Source organism: Nerophis ophidion, linkage group LG02 (assembly GCF_033978795.1).
Source record: "Nerophis ophidion isolate RoL-2023_Sa linkage group LG02, RoL_Noph_v1.0, whole genome shotgun sequence".
Taxonomy (NCBI): Eukaryota; Metazoa; Chordata; class Actinopteri; order Syngnathiformes; family Syngnathidae; genus Nerophis; species Nerophis ophidion.
In genome coordinates, this window is record NC_084612.1 from 27,338,073 (window position 1) to 27,353,487 (window position 15,415).

The following is a 15,415-nucleotide window of genomic DNA, read 5'->3' on the forward strand; positions in this document are numbered from 1 at the left end:
ATCGGATTGGTATTGATACCCAGATTTGCGATATTGCCCACCCCTAGCATGCACTAACCCCTGTTCCACCGTGCTGCTGTTCCCCTCTCTTCCAGTAGGCGGAGACATATAACAACCACCCTAGAGCCCGTGCAACAAATTGGACTAGACCAAAAAAGGAAACTACCGAGTCATCACCCATCCTTTTTTGTGGTGTTGAATCCCCATAATATCGAATGACTATACTTTTTATGTATAATATAACTGTATTTGTAGCTATGTAAACTAATGGATATTTTGTTGTATTTTCACATTAAATGGTTTGCGTTGACCCCCATCGAGTTATCTGTGGTCGATTGATCTGGCCTGCCCAATGCCGTCAGCTCACAAACATTCGCTCGCAGACAGACATGTTGGAAGCTAGCAGGGCTGCGGTGCCGAGCATCTAGACAGGGTAGCGGCCACCCTTTGCCAGATGGGCTACCTCCACCCGAATCGGAGGGAGACACATTAGAACTGCGTAGTTCTCACCTGGACACGACTTAGTGTCCGTAGACGTTCATATGCGGGAGCCAGTTGACGTTTAAAAATGCGGGAGATGGTGGCTTTACCGAGGGGGAGCTCTCCCTTCCTGTCGTCCAGGACAAGATGGCAGCAGTGCAGGCGAACTGTGCATGCTATGGATTCATAAGTCCGTAACATGTTCAGAGAAGCGCTGGATTATATTTATAGTGACTTTACGTGAAGGTAAGTCGAGAGGGACACAATCCTATTCCAACCATTTATTCGTGTCGATCCACATTTACAGTTTAGCCGTGACGTAACATTGTCATAACTTATCAACAAACTTAGCCAGCGATTGGTTTTTAATGATATGTTAGCACTTACTGGCTACGGCAACATCGTATTGGGAGGTCCATTCTAGGCTTTACTTGTAACATTTCTTCTACGCGACAGTGACGTTGGTAGTAATGATTAACGCGAGTGCTTCAGACACTCTTCTATTGTTTTATTTCCATGTTGTCACGGGGAAGCGTCCATGTAAACATTGCCACAGCATGCTTGAACACCGCGTTTTGCTCCGTGGGGAACATGGACCGCGTTACTTGTGATCCGTGAGTCTGCTTTTAATAGCAATGTCACTCCTTTGATGGCCTTGTAATTAAAGTCAACATCGTTTATGGGCAAGTTAGCACAAACAAGGCAGCCCTTTGAACGCTGCAAACTATTGGGATTGTGCACACATTGTTATGTTGCTGTGAATATCTCTGTTTACTAACTCTAGTTTTTAATTCTAAGAAGTTGTCTTTAAGTGTCCCGACGGAAAAGCAACTACGTCACTGCTCATAATCTCACTGGCATCCTTTGTTTTTGTAATCGCCTCATAGTTCACAGCATTAGGTACACCTTATCAGATCCAAAATGGCTCTATCTAAATGTTTTGATGGGTATTGCAGAATAAGTGTACCTAATTCTGCCACCCAATAAGGGACAAGCGGTGAAAAATGGATAGATGAAAAATTATGTGAAATATGTAGGATCAGGTCACAACAATGATGAAAGTCTCATATAGTTTCGCCATGCTTTATAGGGAATTAGTTTAAAAAAGAAAACGCTAATAATTCACAATTCTTATGAGAGAAAAGAACACACATCTTTTTGTTTTAATTCATTCTACCTTAAGTAAATGTATATGAAAGTCCGCTTATAACGAAGTCAATGGAAGTCATGACAACATTGCGTCGCATAAAACCCAAAAAATAACTATCCAACGGGCGCCAACAAAACTCCATTTACTTTTACTTACCTAAATATTTACCAAGTATAATAGTGATAGTTTTTCTAAGCACTAACGTTAAGGACCTATTTTTGGTTGCACATTTGTCACAGAGAGGTAACTTCCTTATGGTTCTGTATTATAAATCATGCCTCTCCCCTGGATATTAAAATGATGTAGACATAAACTGAGAACTTTGACAGGCAACTTAAACCTGGAAATCTGGATTTATTAGCAATGTCACTCCTTCGATGGCCTTGTAATTAAAGTCAACATCTTAAGGCGTTTATGGGCAAGTTAGCACAAACACAGCAGACCTTTGAACGCTGCAAACTATTGGGATTGTGCATACATTGTTATGTTGCTTTGAATATCTTGCTTATTAACTCTAGTTTTTAATTCTAAGATGTTACCTTTAAGTTTCCCGATGGAAAAGCAACTACGTGACTACTCATAACCTCATTGGCATCCTTTGTTTTTGTCATCGCCTCATAGTTCACAGCGTTAGGTACACCTTATCAGATACAAAATGGCTCTATCTACATTTTTTGATGGGTATTGCAGAATAAGTGTACCTAATTATGCAACCCTATAAGGGATAAACGGTGAAAAATGGATGGATGGAAAATTATGTGAAATATTTAGGATCAGGTCACAACAATGATGAAAGTCTCATATAGTTTTGCCATGCTTTATAGGGAATTGGTTTAAAAAAAGAAAAGCTAATAATTCATAATTCTTATGAGAGACAAGAACACACGTCTTCTTTTAATTCATTCTACCTTAAGTAAATTTAGTGAATTGTGAAGTGAATTATATTTATATAGCGCTTTTCTCTAGTGACTCAAAGCGCTTTACATAGTGAAACCCAATATTTAAGTTACATTTAAACCAGTGTGGGTGGCACTGGGAGCAGGTGGGTAAAGTGTCTTGCCCAAGGACACAACGGCAGTGACTAGGATGGCGAAAGCGGGAATCGAACCTTCAGCCCGCAAGTTACTGACATGGCCACTCTACCAACCGAGCTATACAAATACAAGTCTGCTTATAACGAAGTCAATGGGAGTCATGACAACATTGCGTCGCATAAAACCCAAAAAATAACTATCCAACAGGCGCCAACAAAACTCCATTTACTTTTCCTTACCTAAATATTTACCGAGTATAATAGTGATAGTTTTTCTAAGCACTAACGTTAAGGACCTATTTTTGGTTGCACATTTGTCACAGAGAGGTAACTTCCTTATGGTTCTGTATTAAAAATCATGCCTCTCCCCTGAATATCAAAATGATGTAGAGATGTTGTAAGCATTTCACCAATCCCGTGCACTTTGCAAATTATACATCATTTCAATTGTGCGCAAGCCATTTGCATATCGCAAGACGAGATTTTGTGGATGGTTTAGTCAGTAACCCTACATTATTATATTTTATAAATAGTAAACCAAGTTGTGGTAGTAGTTTAGTCGTGGATGTACACTGTGTAGTGGTTATAGTTAGGGTTAGGGTTGGACTGATTTGAGGGCAATACTCAGTTATATTGTCCTGACTACAAATGAATAGATTTACATAAGTATTTAATAAATTATTTTGACACCAAAAACATGTATTTGCGCCCATTGATTTGCAAAATGTGCACCACACATTATTCAAATATATAGCTGGAAGCAATTTGCCAAAAGATTGCGAATTTTACAAATTTGCATAATGCGGTTGCGCATTTTGCAAATTGCTCACATTGGTATTGTGCCTACAACAGACATAAACTGAGAACTTTGACAGCCAACTTAGACCTGGAAATCTGGATTTATTAGCAATGTCACTCCTTCGATGGCCTTGTAGTTAAAGTCAACATCTTAAGGCGTTTATGGGCAAGTTAGCACAAACACGGCAAACCTTTGAACGCTGCAAACTATTGGGATTGTGCATACGTTGTTATGTTGCTGTGAATATCTCTGCTTAATAACTGTAGTTTTTAATTCTAAAATGTTAACTTTAAGTGTCCCAATGGAAAAGCAACTACGTGATAGCTCATAATCTCACTGGCATCCTTTCTTTTTGTCATCGCCTCATAGTTCACAGCATTAGGTACACCTTATCAGATCCAAAATGGCACTATCCAAATGTTTTGATGGGTGTTGCAGATTAAGTGTACCTAATTCTGTGACCCTATAAGGGACACGCGGTGAAAAATGGATAGATGGAAAACTATGTGAAATATTTAGGATCAGGTCACAACAATGATGAAAGTGTCATATAGTTTCGCCATGCTTTATAGGGAATTTGTTTAAAAAAGAAAAGCTAATAATTCACAATTCTTATGAGAGACAAGAACACGCGTCTTTTTGAAATCCATTCTACCTTAAATAAATGTATTTAAAAGTCCACTTATAATGAAGTCAATGGGAGTCATGACGACATTGCGTCGCATAAAATCCAAAAAATAACTATCCAAAAGGCGCCAACAAAACTCCTTTACTTTTCATTACCTAAATATTTATCAAGTATCCATAGTGTTAGTTTTTCTAAGTACTAGCGTTAAAGACCTATTTTTGGATGCGCAATGTCACAGAGAGGTAACTTCCTTATGGTTCTATATTAATAACATCGGCTGGTGAGCTGCTTTCTCGCTTCGGAGCTCGGGAAAGTAAATTCCGGATTATAAATCATGCCTCTCACCTGGATAATCACATGATGTAGCTATAAACTGAGAAGTTTGACAGCCAACTTAGACCTGTAAATGGCCAAAAAGACCCGTAAGAGACACTTCTTTACACCTTCCATTTTTCTTCGCAAGGATTATGAATCCGGGTTTATTAGCAATGCCACTCCTTCGATGGTCTTGTAATTAAGTCAACATTTTAGGACGTTTATGGGAAAGTTAGCACAAACACGGCAGACTTTTAAAGGCTGCGAACTATTGGGATTGTACACATGTTGTTTTGAATATCTCTGCTTACTAACTCTAGTTTTTAATTCTAAGATGTTGCCTTTAAGCGTCCCGATGGAAAAGCAACTACGTGATATATATCTCTGCTTTCTAACTCTAGTTTTTAATTCTAAAAAGTTGCCTTTCTCTAAGTGTCCCGATGGAAAAGCAACTACGTGACTGCTCATAATCTCACTGGCATCCTTTGTTTTTGTCATCGCCTCATAGGCCACAGCATTAGGTACACCTTATCAGAGCCAAAATGGCAGTATCTACATTTTTTGATGGGTATTGCAGAATAACTGTAGTTAATTCTTTGATATATTTAGGATCAGGTCACAATAATGAGGATAGTGTCATATAGTTTCGGCATGCTTTAAAGGGAACTGCTTTGAAAAAAAAAGTAAAGCCAATAATTCACAATCCTGATGACAGACATGAACACGCGCCATTTTTAAACACATTCTACCTTAAATAAATGTAAATAAAAGTCTGCTTACAATAAAGTCAATTGGAGTCTTGACAACATTAGCACAAACACGGCAGACCTTTGAACGATGAAAACTATTGGGATTGTGCATACATTGTTATGTTGTTGTGAATATCTCTGCTTATTAACTTGAGGTTTTAATTCTAAGATGTTGCCTTTAAGTGTCCTGATGGAAAAGTAGCTACGTGATTGCTCATAATCTCACTGGCATTCTTTGTTTTAGTCATCTCCCCATAGTCCACAACATTAGGTACACCTCATCAGAGCCCAAATAGCTGCATCTAAATTTTTTTGATGGGTATTGCAGAATAGGTTTTAGGTGTACCTAATTCTATAGGTTGATTGGCAACACTACAATTGGCCAGAGTGTGTGAATGTGAGTGTGAATGTTGTCTGTCTATCTGTGTTGGCCCTGCGATGAGGTGGCGACTCATCCAGGGTGCACCCGCCTTCCGCCCATGTGCAGCAGGGATAGGCCCCGGCACCCCCCGCGACCCTATAAGTCAGTGGTTCTCAACCTTTTTCAGTGATGTACCCCCTGTGAACATCTTTTTAATTCAAGTACCCCCTAATCAGAGAAAAGCATTTTTGGTTGAAAAAAGGAGATAAAAAAGTAAAATACAGTACTATGTCATCAGTTTCTGATTTATCAAATTGTATAACAGTGCATAATATTGCTCATTTGTAGTGGTCTTTCTTGAACTATTTGGAAAAAAAAGATCTAAAAATAACTAAAAACGTGTTGAAAAATAAACAAGGGATTCCACTATAAATACAATTTTCTACACATAGATGTAATCATCAACTTAAAGTGCCCTCTTTGGGGATTGTAAAAGAGATCCATCTGGATTCATGAACTTAATTCTAATCATTTCTTCACAAAAAAAAAAAAACATCTTTAACATCAATATTCATGGACCATGTCCACAAAAAAATCTAGCTGTCAACACTGAATATGGCCTTGTTGCATTTCTTTTCACAGTTTATGAACTTACATTCGTATTTTTTTGAAATATTATTTAATAAATAATTTTATAAAGGATTTTTGAATTGTTGCTATTTTTAGAAATAATTTTTAAAAATCTCACGTACCCCTTGGCATAACTTCAAGTACCCCCAGGAATACGCGTAACCCCATTTGAGAACCACTGCGATAAGGGACAAGCGGTGAAAAATAGATGGATGTAAAATTCTGTGAAATATTTAGGATCAGGTCCCAATAATGATTGATTGTCTCATATAGCTTTGGCATGCTTTAGAGCAGTGGTTCTTAACCTGGGTTCGATTGAACCCTAGGGGTTCGGTGAGTCGGCCTCAGGGGTTCGGTGGAGCCTCCGCCGCGTAAATCGAGATACACCTGACTCATGGTGTAAATAAAAACTTCTCCCTATAGGCGTATTATGGATACGGCAACACTAATTTTTAGGTGTGTAATTTGTTGTGAGTTCATACACTGTGTTGGTTTGGTTCTTTGAACGAGGTGATGTTAATGCATGGATCATTTTGTGTACCAGCAAAAAAATATATAACTTTGTCTTGAATATGAAAATTTATTTTTTGTCTTTTATTTTTTCACCTAAAGAAAGGTTCGGTGAATGTGCATATGAAACTGGTGGGGTTCGCTACCTCCAACAAGGTTAAGAACCACTGCTTTAGAGGGAACTGCTATAAAAAAAAATTGCAGATAATTCACAATCCTTATGAGAGAGAAGAACACATGTCTTTTTTCAACACATTCTAGCTCTGATAAATGTAAATTAAAGCCATCTTACAATGAAGTCAATGGGAGTCATAATGACATTGCGTCACATAAAACCCCCAAAATAACTATCCAAAAGGCGCCAACAATACTCCATTTACTTTTCGTTACCTAAATATTTACCAACTATCCACAGTGATAGTTTGTATAAGCACTAACGTTAAGGACCTATTTTTGGTTGCCCATTGTCACAAAGAGGTAACTTCTTTATGGTTCTGTAATAATAACATCATGAGCTGGTGAGGTGCTTTCTCGCCTCGGAGCTTGTAAAAGTAGGGCTGGGCGATATGGCCTTTTTTTAATATCTCAATATTTTTAGGGCATGTCACGATACACAATATATATCTCAATATTTTGCCTTAGCCTAGAATGAACACTTGATGCATATAATCACACCATTATGATGACTCTGTGTGTCTACATTAAAACATGCTTGTTCATACTGCATTAATATATACAATTTTTTAAAAACTTTCATGCAAAGAGGGAAATCACAACTAAGTCAATTTACCAAAACTGTATTAAACAATTATTAAGCAGTGGCACAAACATTCATGTCATTTCAAAACAGAAAGTGCAAGATTGTCAAAGACATTTTAAAACAAGCTATATGTGGACGTTTGTGAATTATTTCACCTAGACGACATATCAAAACAACACTCAAATAAAGTGTACTTTTTGTACAGAACACCACTACAATGGTAAAAATCAAAAATAAATAAATTGCACTTTTGTGCATGATGTCACACAAGGTATTTCAATAACTGTCAAATTTAAATGAGCTGCATAATAGGTTCCTGTGTGAATGTGAGTGTGAATGTTATCTGTCTATCTGTGTTGGCCCTGCGATGAGGTGGCGACTTGTCCAGGGTGTACACGCCTTCCGCCCAATTTTAGCTGAGATAGGCACAAGCGACCCCAAAGGGAATAAGCGGTAGAAAATGGATGGATGGATGAATAGGTTCCTGCGGACGTTATCTCCTGTTGTTGACTTTTTTTTTTCCCATACAGTGTTGATGTGGAAATAGTTGCTTCGGCATTTTGTTTGTGTGGCACCGAATGGAGAGGTTGACATGCGGAATTTCAAGCACTCTTCATTCTCTAGCGGGTGACTCTTCAAATGATGCTACAATAGCAGTGCTGCTACTTTTTGTTGCAACGCTTTTGCTGCATGAATGTTGAACATATTCCTGCTTGAAGCCAAACCACCGCTGGATGATGGACCCCGCGCTGTTTTTCTTGAGAATTAATTTTTCCTCCATTGTTACCAGATTCGCACCTTCTCTCTCTCTTATTACCACCCGCACCTTAATATTAACATCACAGTTAACGTTACCATGTCGCTACCTGTCTGGTCCATGGGAGTGTGTGACGTTGCACACTTGAGGTATCTAAAAAGGTGCGCTTGGTATACGTCTCTGTGAGAAGGAGAGACAAGAAAGAGTAAGAAACGCATGCAGTGTAATGCCCGCAGCTAAAAGCAACTGCGTGAGAATGTGTACTCGAATATCACAATATAGTAATTTTCTATATCGCACAGAGACAAACCCGCGATATATCGAGTATATCGATATATCACCCAGCCTTACGTGAAAGTAAATTCTGGATTATAAATCACGCCTCTCACCTGGATAGTAAAATGATGTTGACATAAACTGAGAACTTTGACAGCCAACTTAGACCTGGAAATGGCAAAAAAGACCCACAAAAAGACGCTTATTTCCACCTCCCTTTTTTCTTCGCAATGATTATGAGTCAGTCGTCATTTAAACAGGAATACCGTATTTCCTTGAATTACCGCCGGGGCGCTAATTAATTTAATACCTCTTCTCACTCCTGCGCTTACCAAAGGCATGCGGTAAAAGTAAGCATGCGCTAATTATTTTAAAACCTCTTCTCACTCCGGCACTTCCCAAAGGTATGCCGTAAAAATGTGAGTGTGATGTAAGCTTGTACCTTAAATTCTACTGAATAGCTCTTAATCTTCTTCCCTTTATGCGATTTCAAATTACCGGTATTGAAATCAGCCTCCTCCATTTTGAAAATGATGACAGGGGAAGTGTCACTCATGACGTCACGAATTTGACCAGGCGATAATACTAAGCATGCACTAATTATTTTGGGAAGCGAGTTTGACCCGGCAGTAATTCAAGTCAGGCACATACTATATGCCCTGCGGCAATTCAAGGAGATACGGTATATCAACATCCTAACAGTCACATTTCAATGAGAGCAGACATAGTGCAGTAAGTGATATTTATGTTTGTTGGCTCACATAAAGTCTGCAGAGTAATAATCAGTTAACAATTTCCCTTGTGGACATTTCGTGTATATATACAGGGTGTATATAACATTTGACGGAAGTGTTTGGATGTTTCTAAGCGCTTTATAGGAAGAATACAAAGACTCCTACAGGCTCCACTGTGAGCGGACATTTGCTTGCATTATTTACTAATTAGAATGCATAAAAAATAAAAACATGTTTTCTTGTTTACGTAAGGGTTGTGAATGAGGGGCAAAATTCCCCCCAAAAAGTACAATTCCCCTTTAATTGCAGAATAATAGCGGAGATCTGCTTGTGTACTGTGTCATATGTAGGAAGAAGTAATCATTATGTTTTTATATTGAAAACTCTTTCATAACTCTTGTTTTTGGTAGCGGGAAGTGTGTTACGTATGCAATTCAAAATCACTGTTATTGTAACCATACTTATCACAGTTATCATTACTATCATGGTATTGTTGAATGTGCTCAAAAAGTACTTATAAATACACTGAAATTTCAACCAAGTTTTGTTAAAAACATAAAACAACTATACACCCACTATATTTTTTGGGCGAAGTAATAATAAATGTTCTGGTTTCTTAAATGGGACCTGTTGCATAACCTACTTTTTTTTTTACCTGGTGGTACCTGCTTTTGTGTATTTGCAATAATCATTAGTCTCAAAAATGTTAAATCAAACTATGGGGGCATTGCAGAGATAATTTTAAAATAATCTTGCCTTCCTCCATACTTCCACCAAACTAGGTGTTTGGAAATTGCGCTGACTTGTGATGATTTCTCACTTGTGACATCAGCAGATATCCCTTTATGGTAGAAATTTACCTGTAAACCATTGCGCGAGTTTGTTGTTGTAATCCAATGTTTTAGTCAATAAGATCCTAATTTTTCCTTATCCTCTTGTTGTGGGACAGAATTGCTTTTTCAATTTCAAATACAAAGTACCGTATACTTTAAACTTATATCTGTCAGTAGACTCGATAAGGAAGTACTAAAAACTATATCATGGTTGTCAGGGAGGAGACACAGTTGAAAGGGAGCCACGTAAATAAAAATTTCCACAAAACGGTGCTTCCTGACGAGACGGTCAAAAAGTAGCTTGAAAATAGTCTGTAAAATACTTGAACTAGTCCAAGAGGGAAGCAACAATGCCTCTGTTGTCTGCAGCCAAGTAGTGCATATCATTTTGACCAAATTTTTAAATTACTCAACAATCACAAACAAATCATTCTTAATGATTGATTTGGGTGTTAAAGCCATTCTTAGAAGCTATAATTATAATTACTCTGATTGACAATGTTTGTTATTGTTCAACCAAACAATCAAAAATAATAACTATCTGGTTCTTCTCCAGCTTATCATCCCGTAGCTGACTTGGTATTACGCAAACTAGTTTAGTGAAGCAACAGTGCCTCTGCTGGTTGCAGCGTAGTAGTACACACCGTTTTGCCTTCAGCTCACTTTTAATAAACAAAAGTTATTATGACTGTCCCTATTTAGTTGTGATTGTTTTGTTCCACAAATTACAAAGCTACAGCAGTTACTGTATTTTGGCAATACGCTGCTTGTTTGTGAGCCAAAGATAAAATGGCCAACTGATTTTTAAGAAGGGTCTAAAGCTTACAAATATTTATATCCATGATATCTGTAAGTACTATAGGACTATCGGTAATGCTTTCTCAGACATTGTCTAGTTCACTTCTTAGACGCGCTTATCCATTTTTCTTAAAGTAAGAGACTCTTGTCATTGCCCACTGTGTCTAAAACCATTCATGGTTGTAAAGGCAGCGATTAGTTGTTATCTTAATCCTCTCATAAACACTCCTGTCTGTGGTCCATGTGTCACATTCTTCTGTTTATCAATAGCATAGCCTCTGGAACTTGATGTCACGCCACGCTGGTCTGCAAAACTTGGATGTATTCGCACATAAAGACTGGTTTCTCAGTAACCTCCTGAGCATTTGAGGCAGAAAATATAACAGTGAGCACCATGAGAAGCTTGGAATTTCTGTGGAAAACTGCGCAAATGGTTCGACAATTCCATCGGAAGTAAACATGGGTTTTAAAAGCACTGCAAAGAAGCAGCTTGTTTATTTGAACATTCGTCAGATAATTGGATTTGAAACAAAAGCAAATACATGAGAAACAGGGTGAGAATGTCTATCAAGAAAAGCAACCTAATCACAAATTAAGTAATTGAGGGAGGAAACTACAATAGGGAATCCGTTGGTCTAATCTGAGTGGTTATCCATTTGCTGATAAACCTATTAGCCTTAGCCATCTTTAGAATCATAGAATGCCTAGCTGGTTTTCCTTCACTTTGTTTGACCAATAAATCCTGTATATTACTAATATAAAGTAATAACACAATTTGAACAATCTAATTTTTGTATTAATTGTAATGCAAGGTTATCTTTGTACAAACCCTGTTTCCATATGAGTTGGGAAATTGTGTTAGATGTAAATATAAATGGAAAAAATCAAATCATTTTCAACCCATATTCAATTGAATGCACTACAAAGACAAGCTATTTGATGTTAGAATTCATAAACTTTATTTTTTTTTTGCAACAAATAATTAATTTAGAATTTCAAAGCTGTAACACGTGCCAAAGTAGTTGGGAAAGGGCATGTTCACCACTGTGTTACATCACCATTTATTTAAACAACACTCAATAAACGTTCGGGAACTGAGGAAGCTAATTGTTGAAGCTTTGAAAGTGGAATTCTTTCCCATTCTTGTTTTATGTAGAGCTTCAGTCGTTCAACAGTCCGGGGTCTCCGCTGTCGTATTTTTTTATAATGCGCCACACATTTTCAATGGGAGACAGGTCTGGACTGCAGGCGGGCTAGGAAAATACCCGCACTCTTTTTTTTATGAAGCCACGCTGTTGTAACACGTGCTGAATGTGGCTTGGCTTTGCTTTGCTGAAATAAGCAGGTGCGTCCATGAAAAAGATGACGCTTAGATGGCAGCATATGTTGTTCCAAAACCTGTATGTACCGTTCAGCATTAATGGTGCCTTCACAGATGTGTAAGTTACCCATGCTTTGGGCACTAATGCATCCCCATACAATCACAGATGCTGGCTTTTGAACTTTGCTTCGATCACAGTCTGGATGGTTCGCTTCCCCTTTGGTCCGGATGACACGATTTCGAATATTTCCAAAAACAATTTGAAATGTGGACTCGTCACACCACAGAACACTTTTGCACTTTGCATCAGTCCATCTTAGATGATCTCGGGCCCAGAGAAGCCAGCGGCGTTTCTGGATGTTGTTTGTAAATGGCTTTTGCTTTGCATAGTAGAGCTTCAACTTGCACTTACAGATGTAGCGACAAACTGTATTTAATGACAGTGGTTTTCAGAAATGTTCCCGAGCCGATGTGTAGATATCCTTTAGAGATTGATGTCAGTTTTTGATACAGTGCCATCTGAGGGATCGAAGGTCAAGTTCATTCAGTGTTGGTTTCCAGCCATGCCGCCTACGTGGAGGGATTTCTCCAGATTCTCTGTACGTTTTGATGATATTATGGACCGTAGATGTTGAAATCCCTAAATTTCTTGCAATTGCAATATGAGAAACGTTGTTTTTGAACTGTTTGACTATTTGGTCCTGCAGTTGTGGACAAAGGGGTGTACCTCGCCTCATCCTTTCTTGTGAAAGACCGATAATTTATTGGGAAGCTTTTTTTCTACCCAATCATGGCACCCACCTGTTCCCAATTAGCCTGCACACCTGTGGGATGTTCCAAATAAGTGTTTGTTGAGCATTCCTCAACTTTATCAGTATTTTGTTTGCCACCTTTCCCAACTTCTTTGTCACATGTTGCTGGCATCAAATTCTAAATTAAATGGTTATTTGCTAGGGGTGTAACGGTACACAAAAATTTTCGTTTCGGTACGTACCTCGGTTTAGAGGTTATGGTTTGGTTCATTTTCGGTACAGTAAGAAATCAAAAAAATATAAATTTTTTGGTTATTTATTTACCGAATTTGTAAACAATGGCTTTTTCCTTTTAACATTGGAAACACTATAATAATTCTGCCCACGTTAATCCACATTAAACTGCCTCAAGTTGTTGCTTTGATTAAATAAAATGGCAAAACTTTTCTTCTACATATAAAAAGTGCAACATTTTACAGTTTCAAGTCAACTCATCAGGCTTAATTTATTACAGCATTTGGGAAGCCTGTAGTTGACTTTTATTATGTAAATGTTATATTTTTATCAACATGTGATAGCATGGAGCCTGCCATTCAAAACTAGGCTGCTACATTACTAATGATTAATGTAACTATAGCTGAAAAAATAGTACAACAGCAATAGGAGAGACTATTCATCCCAGTACACCATGGAGTTCAATGAAATACCAGACAGACAGGGCTTTGCTGCCTCTAACACACACACATGCACACATGCACGCACGCAGACACACACACACACACACACACAGCAAAATGAGCTAACGTTACGCTAAAAGCTAATTAGCTTTCACCTCAAGCCATAACTGCGAGCGAGCTGAGCTGCAGTTTAAGTTTCTAGAAAGTCAACGGGCTCATAGATATGTTTAGAAAGTAGTTGACTTGGAAGTGTTTAGTATAATTTGGGGAGAGTCCGCTGGTCCCCTACTAAACGAATATCTGCTCGACGCTGAAGCATTGACTCATGCGCTCTGACTACGCACTGCTGATTGGCTGTTACAGCGCCCTGAATACGTACTGCTGATTTGCTTTGTATGTAACCAATCAGATGGTTGTGTGGGTGGTACAAATGCTTGCTGCTGAGACAGAGGCAGAAAGCAGTGCAGCTAATGAAGACTTACAAACTCGTTCGGTACGCCCGCGTGCCGAACCGAAACCCCCGTACCGAAACGGTTCAATACAAATAAACGTACCATTACACCCCTATTATTTGCAAAAAAAAAAAAAAACATGTTAATCAGTTTGAACATCAAATATATTGTCTTTGTAGCATATTCAACTGAATATGGGTTGAAAATGATTTGCAAATCATTGTATTCCGTTTATATTTACATCTAACACAATTTCCCAACTCATATGGAAACGGCGTTTGTAGTTACTATGTTTGGTAACATTAAAGGATACCTATGATGATTTTTGATATAAATTTAAAACACTTACTGGTAGTCTATGTCATATGTTCTGGATATGCGCTGGTGTAAATTGTGTCACATTATGTTTTTGAAGTCTGTCAGCAAGATGGGTGTTTTTGAAGGCGTTCCCAGATTGCATGGGAAACCATGCTTCAACCTTTCCAAAAGTATCATCATTAATATTTTGAAAAAGTGCATTGTTTAAAAAGCCTGGCTGAGTGCTTGACCTAACGTCCAAATAAGTACGTCCACCTCGCTGTGATGTGACAACGTAGCCAGACCGCAAACCCAGCAAACAGAGGCATCCAAATTTGCAATGGAGCTCACGCCAAACAAAATATATGAACATCACAATTTGACACTTTGACATTGTGTAAAACAAGTATCCAACTTTATAACAAATTTTTTTATACGTGAGAAAAGACAAAAACATCATAGGTCCGAATGGATTTCAGTATTGCCAACAACCAGTAGCAAGTGCATTTAAAGCCCAATTTATATGCTGCCTAAACAGGCTGCTGTAGTAATAGAAAACATTGTTTGGTAAATGTGTTTGCTTGTTTAAAATTTAACATTTCCACATGAGGTGGCGACTTGTCCTGGCTTCTGCCCGAGTGCAGTTGGGGTAACCCCGCTCGCCGAAAGGGACAAGGGTCAGAAAATGAATGGATATATGGTTATTAAATAAAGACTGGGTCAAAGGGGAATTAGTGAGATTTCCCAAGCTGGCAAAGTTTTAACTCATTTTAAGGCTGCATGTGTATGGCAAAAAATTAAATCACAATTAACTGAACCTTTTGCCTTTGTTTTTAAGATTACTCTAATTTCAACTGTCCCTCTACTTTTTGGTCACCGTCATCCTCTTTGTAGCCAAAGTGTGTCCAAACAACTAAAATGGTATTTTTTTTGGGTGAAAGCTTCACACGTTGTACTGTTGGCTCGATGTTTCAGTTTGCCTCAATGGCGCTTCGATGTGGCAGACTGGACGGGAAATTGTTACTTGGCTGGTACTTTTTCTTCTGCTGGCTGTCTGCTAGCCTTCATGCTTTGCAACACCTGGCTTTCTGTCATGTAACTTC

At 38.2% G+C, this 15,415-nt stretch overlaps 1 protein-coding gene across 2 annotated transcripts in view; it reads left to right on the forward strand.

Annotated features, from left to right (window-relative positions):
- The first annotated feature begins 373 nt into the window (after positions 1 to 373).
- hipk3b (homeodomain interacting protein kinase 3b) overlaps positions 374 to 15,415 on the forward strand; it is an 85,654-nt gene continuing 70,612 nt past the window's right edge. For both annotated transcript variants that reach the window (XM_061880622.1, XM_061880628.1), the window contains exon 1: positions 374 to 726. In XM_061880622.1, the coding sequence (XP_061736606.1) occupies positions 654 to 726 (73 nt within the window). In that variant the 5' untranslated portion in view covers positions 374 to 653. The remainder of the gene's footprint in view (positions 727 to 15,415) is intronic.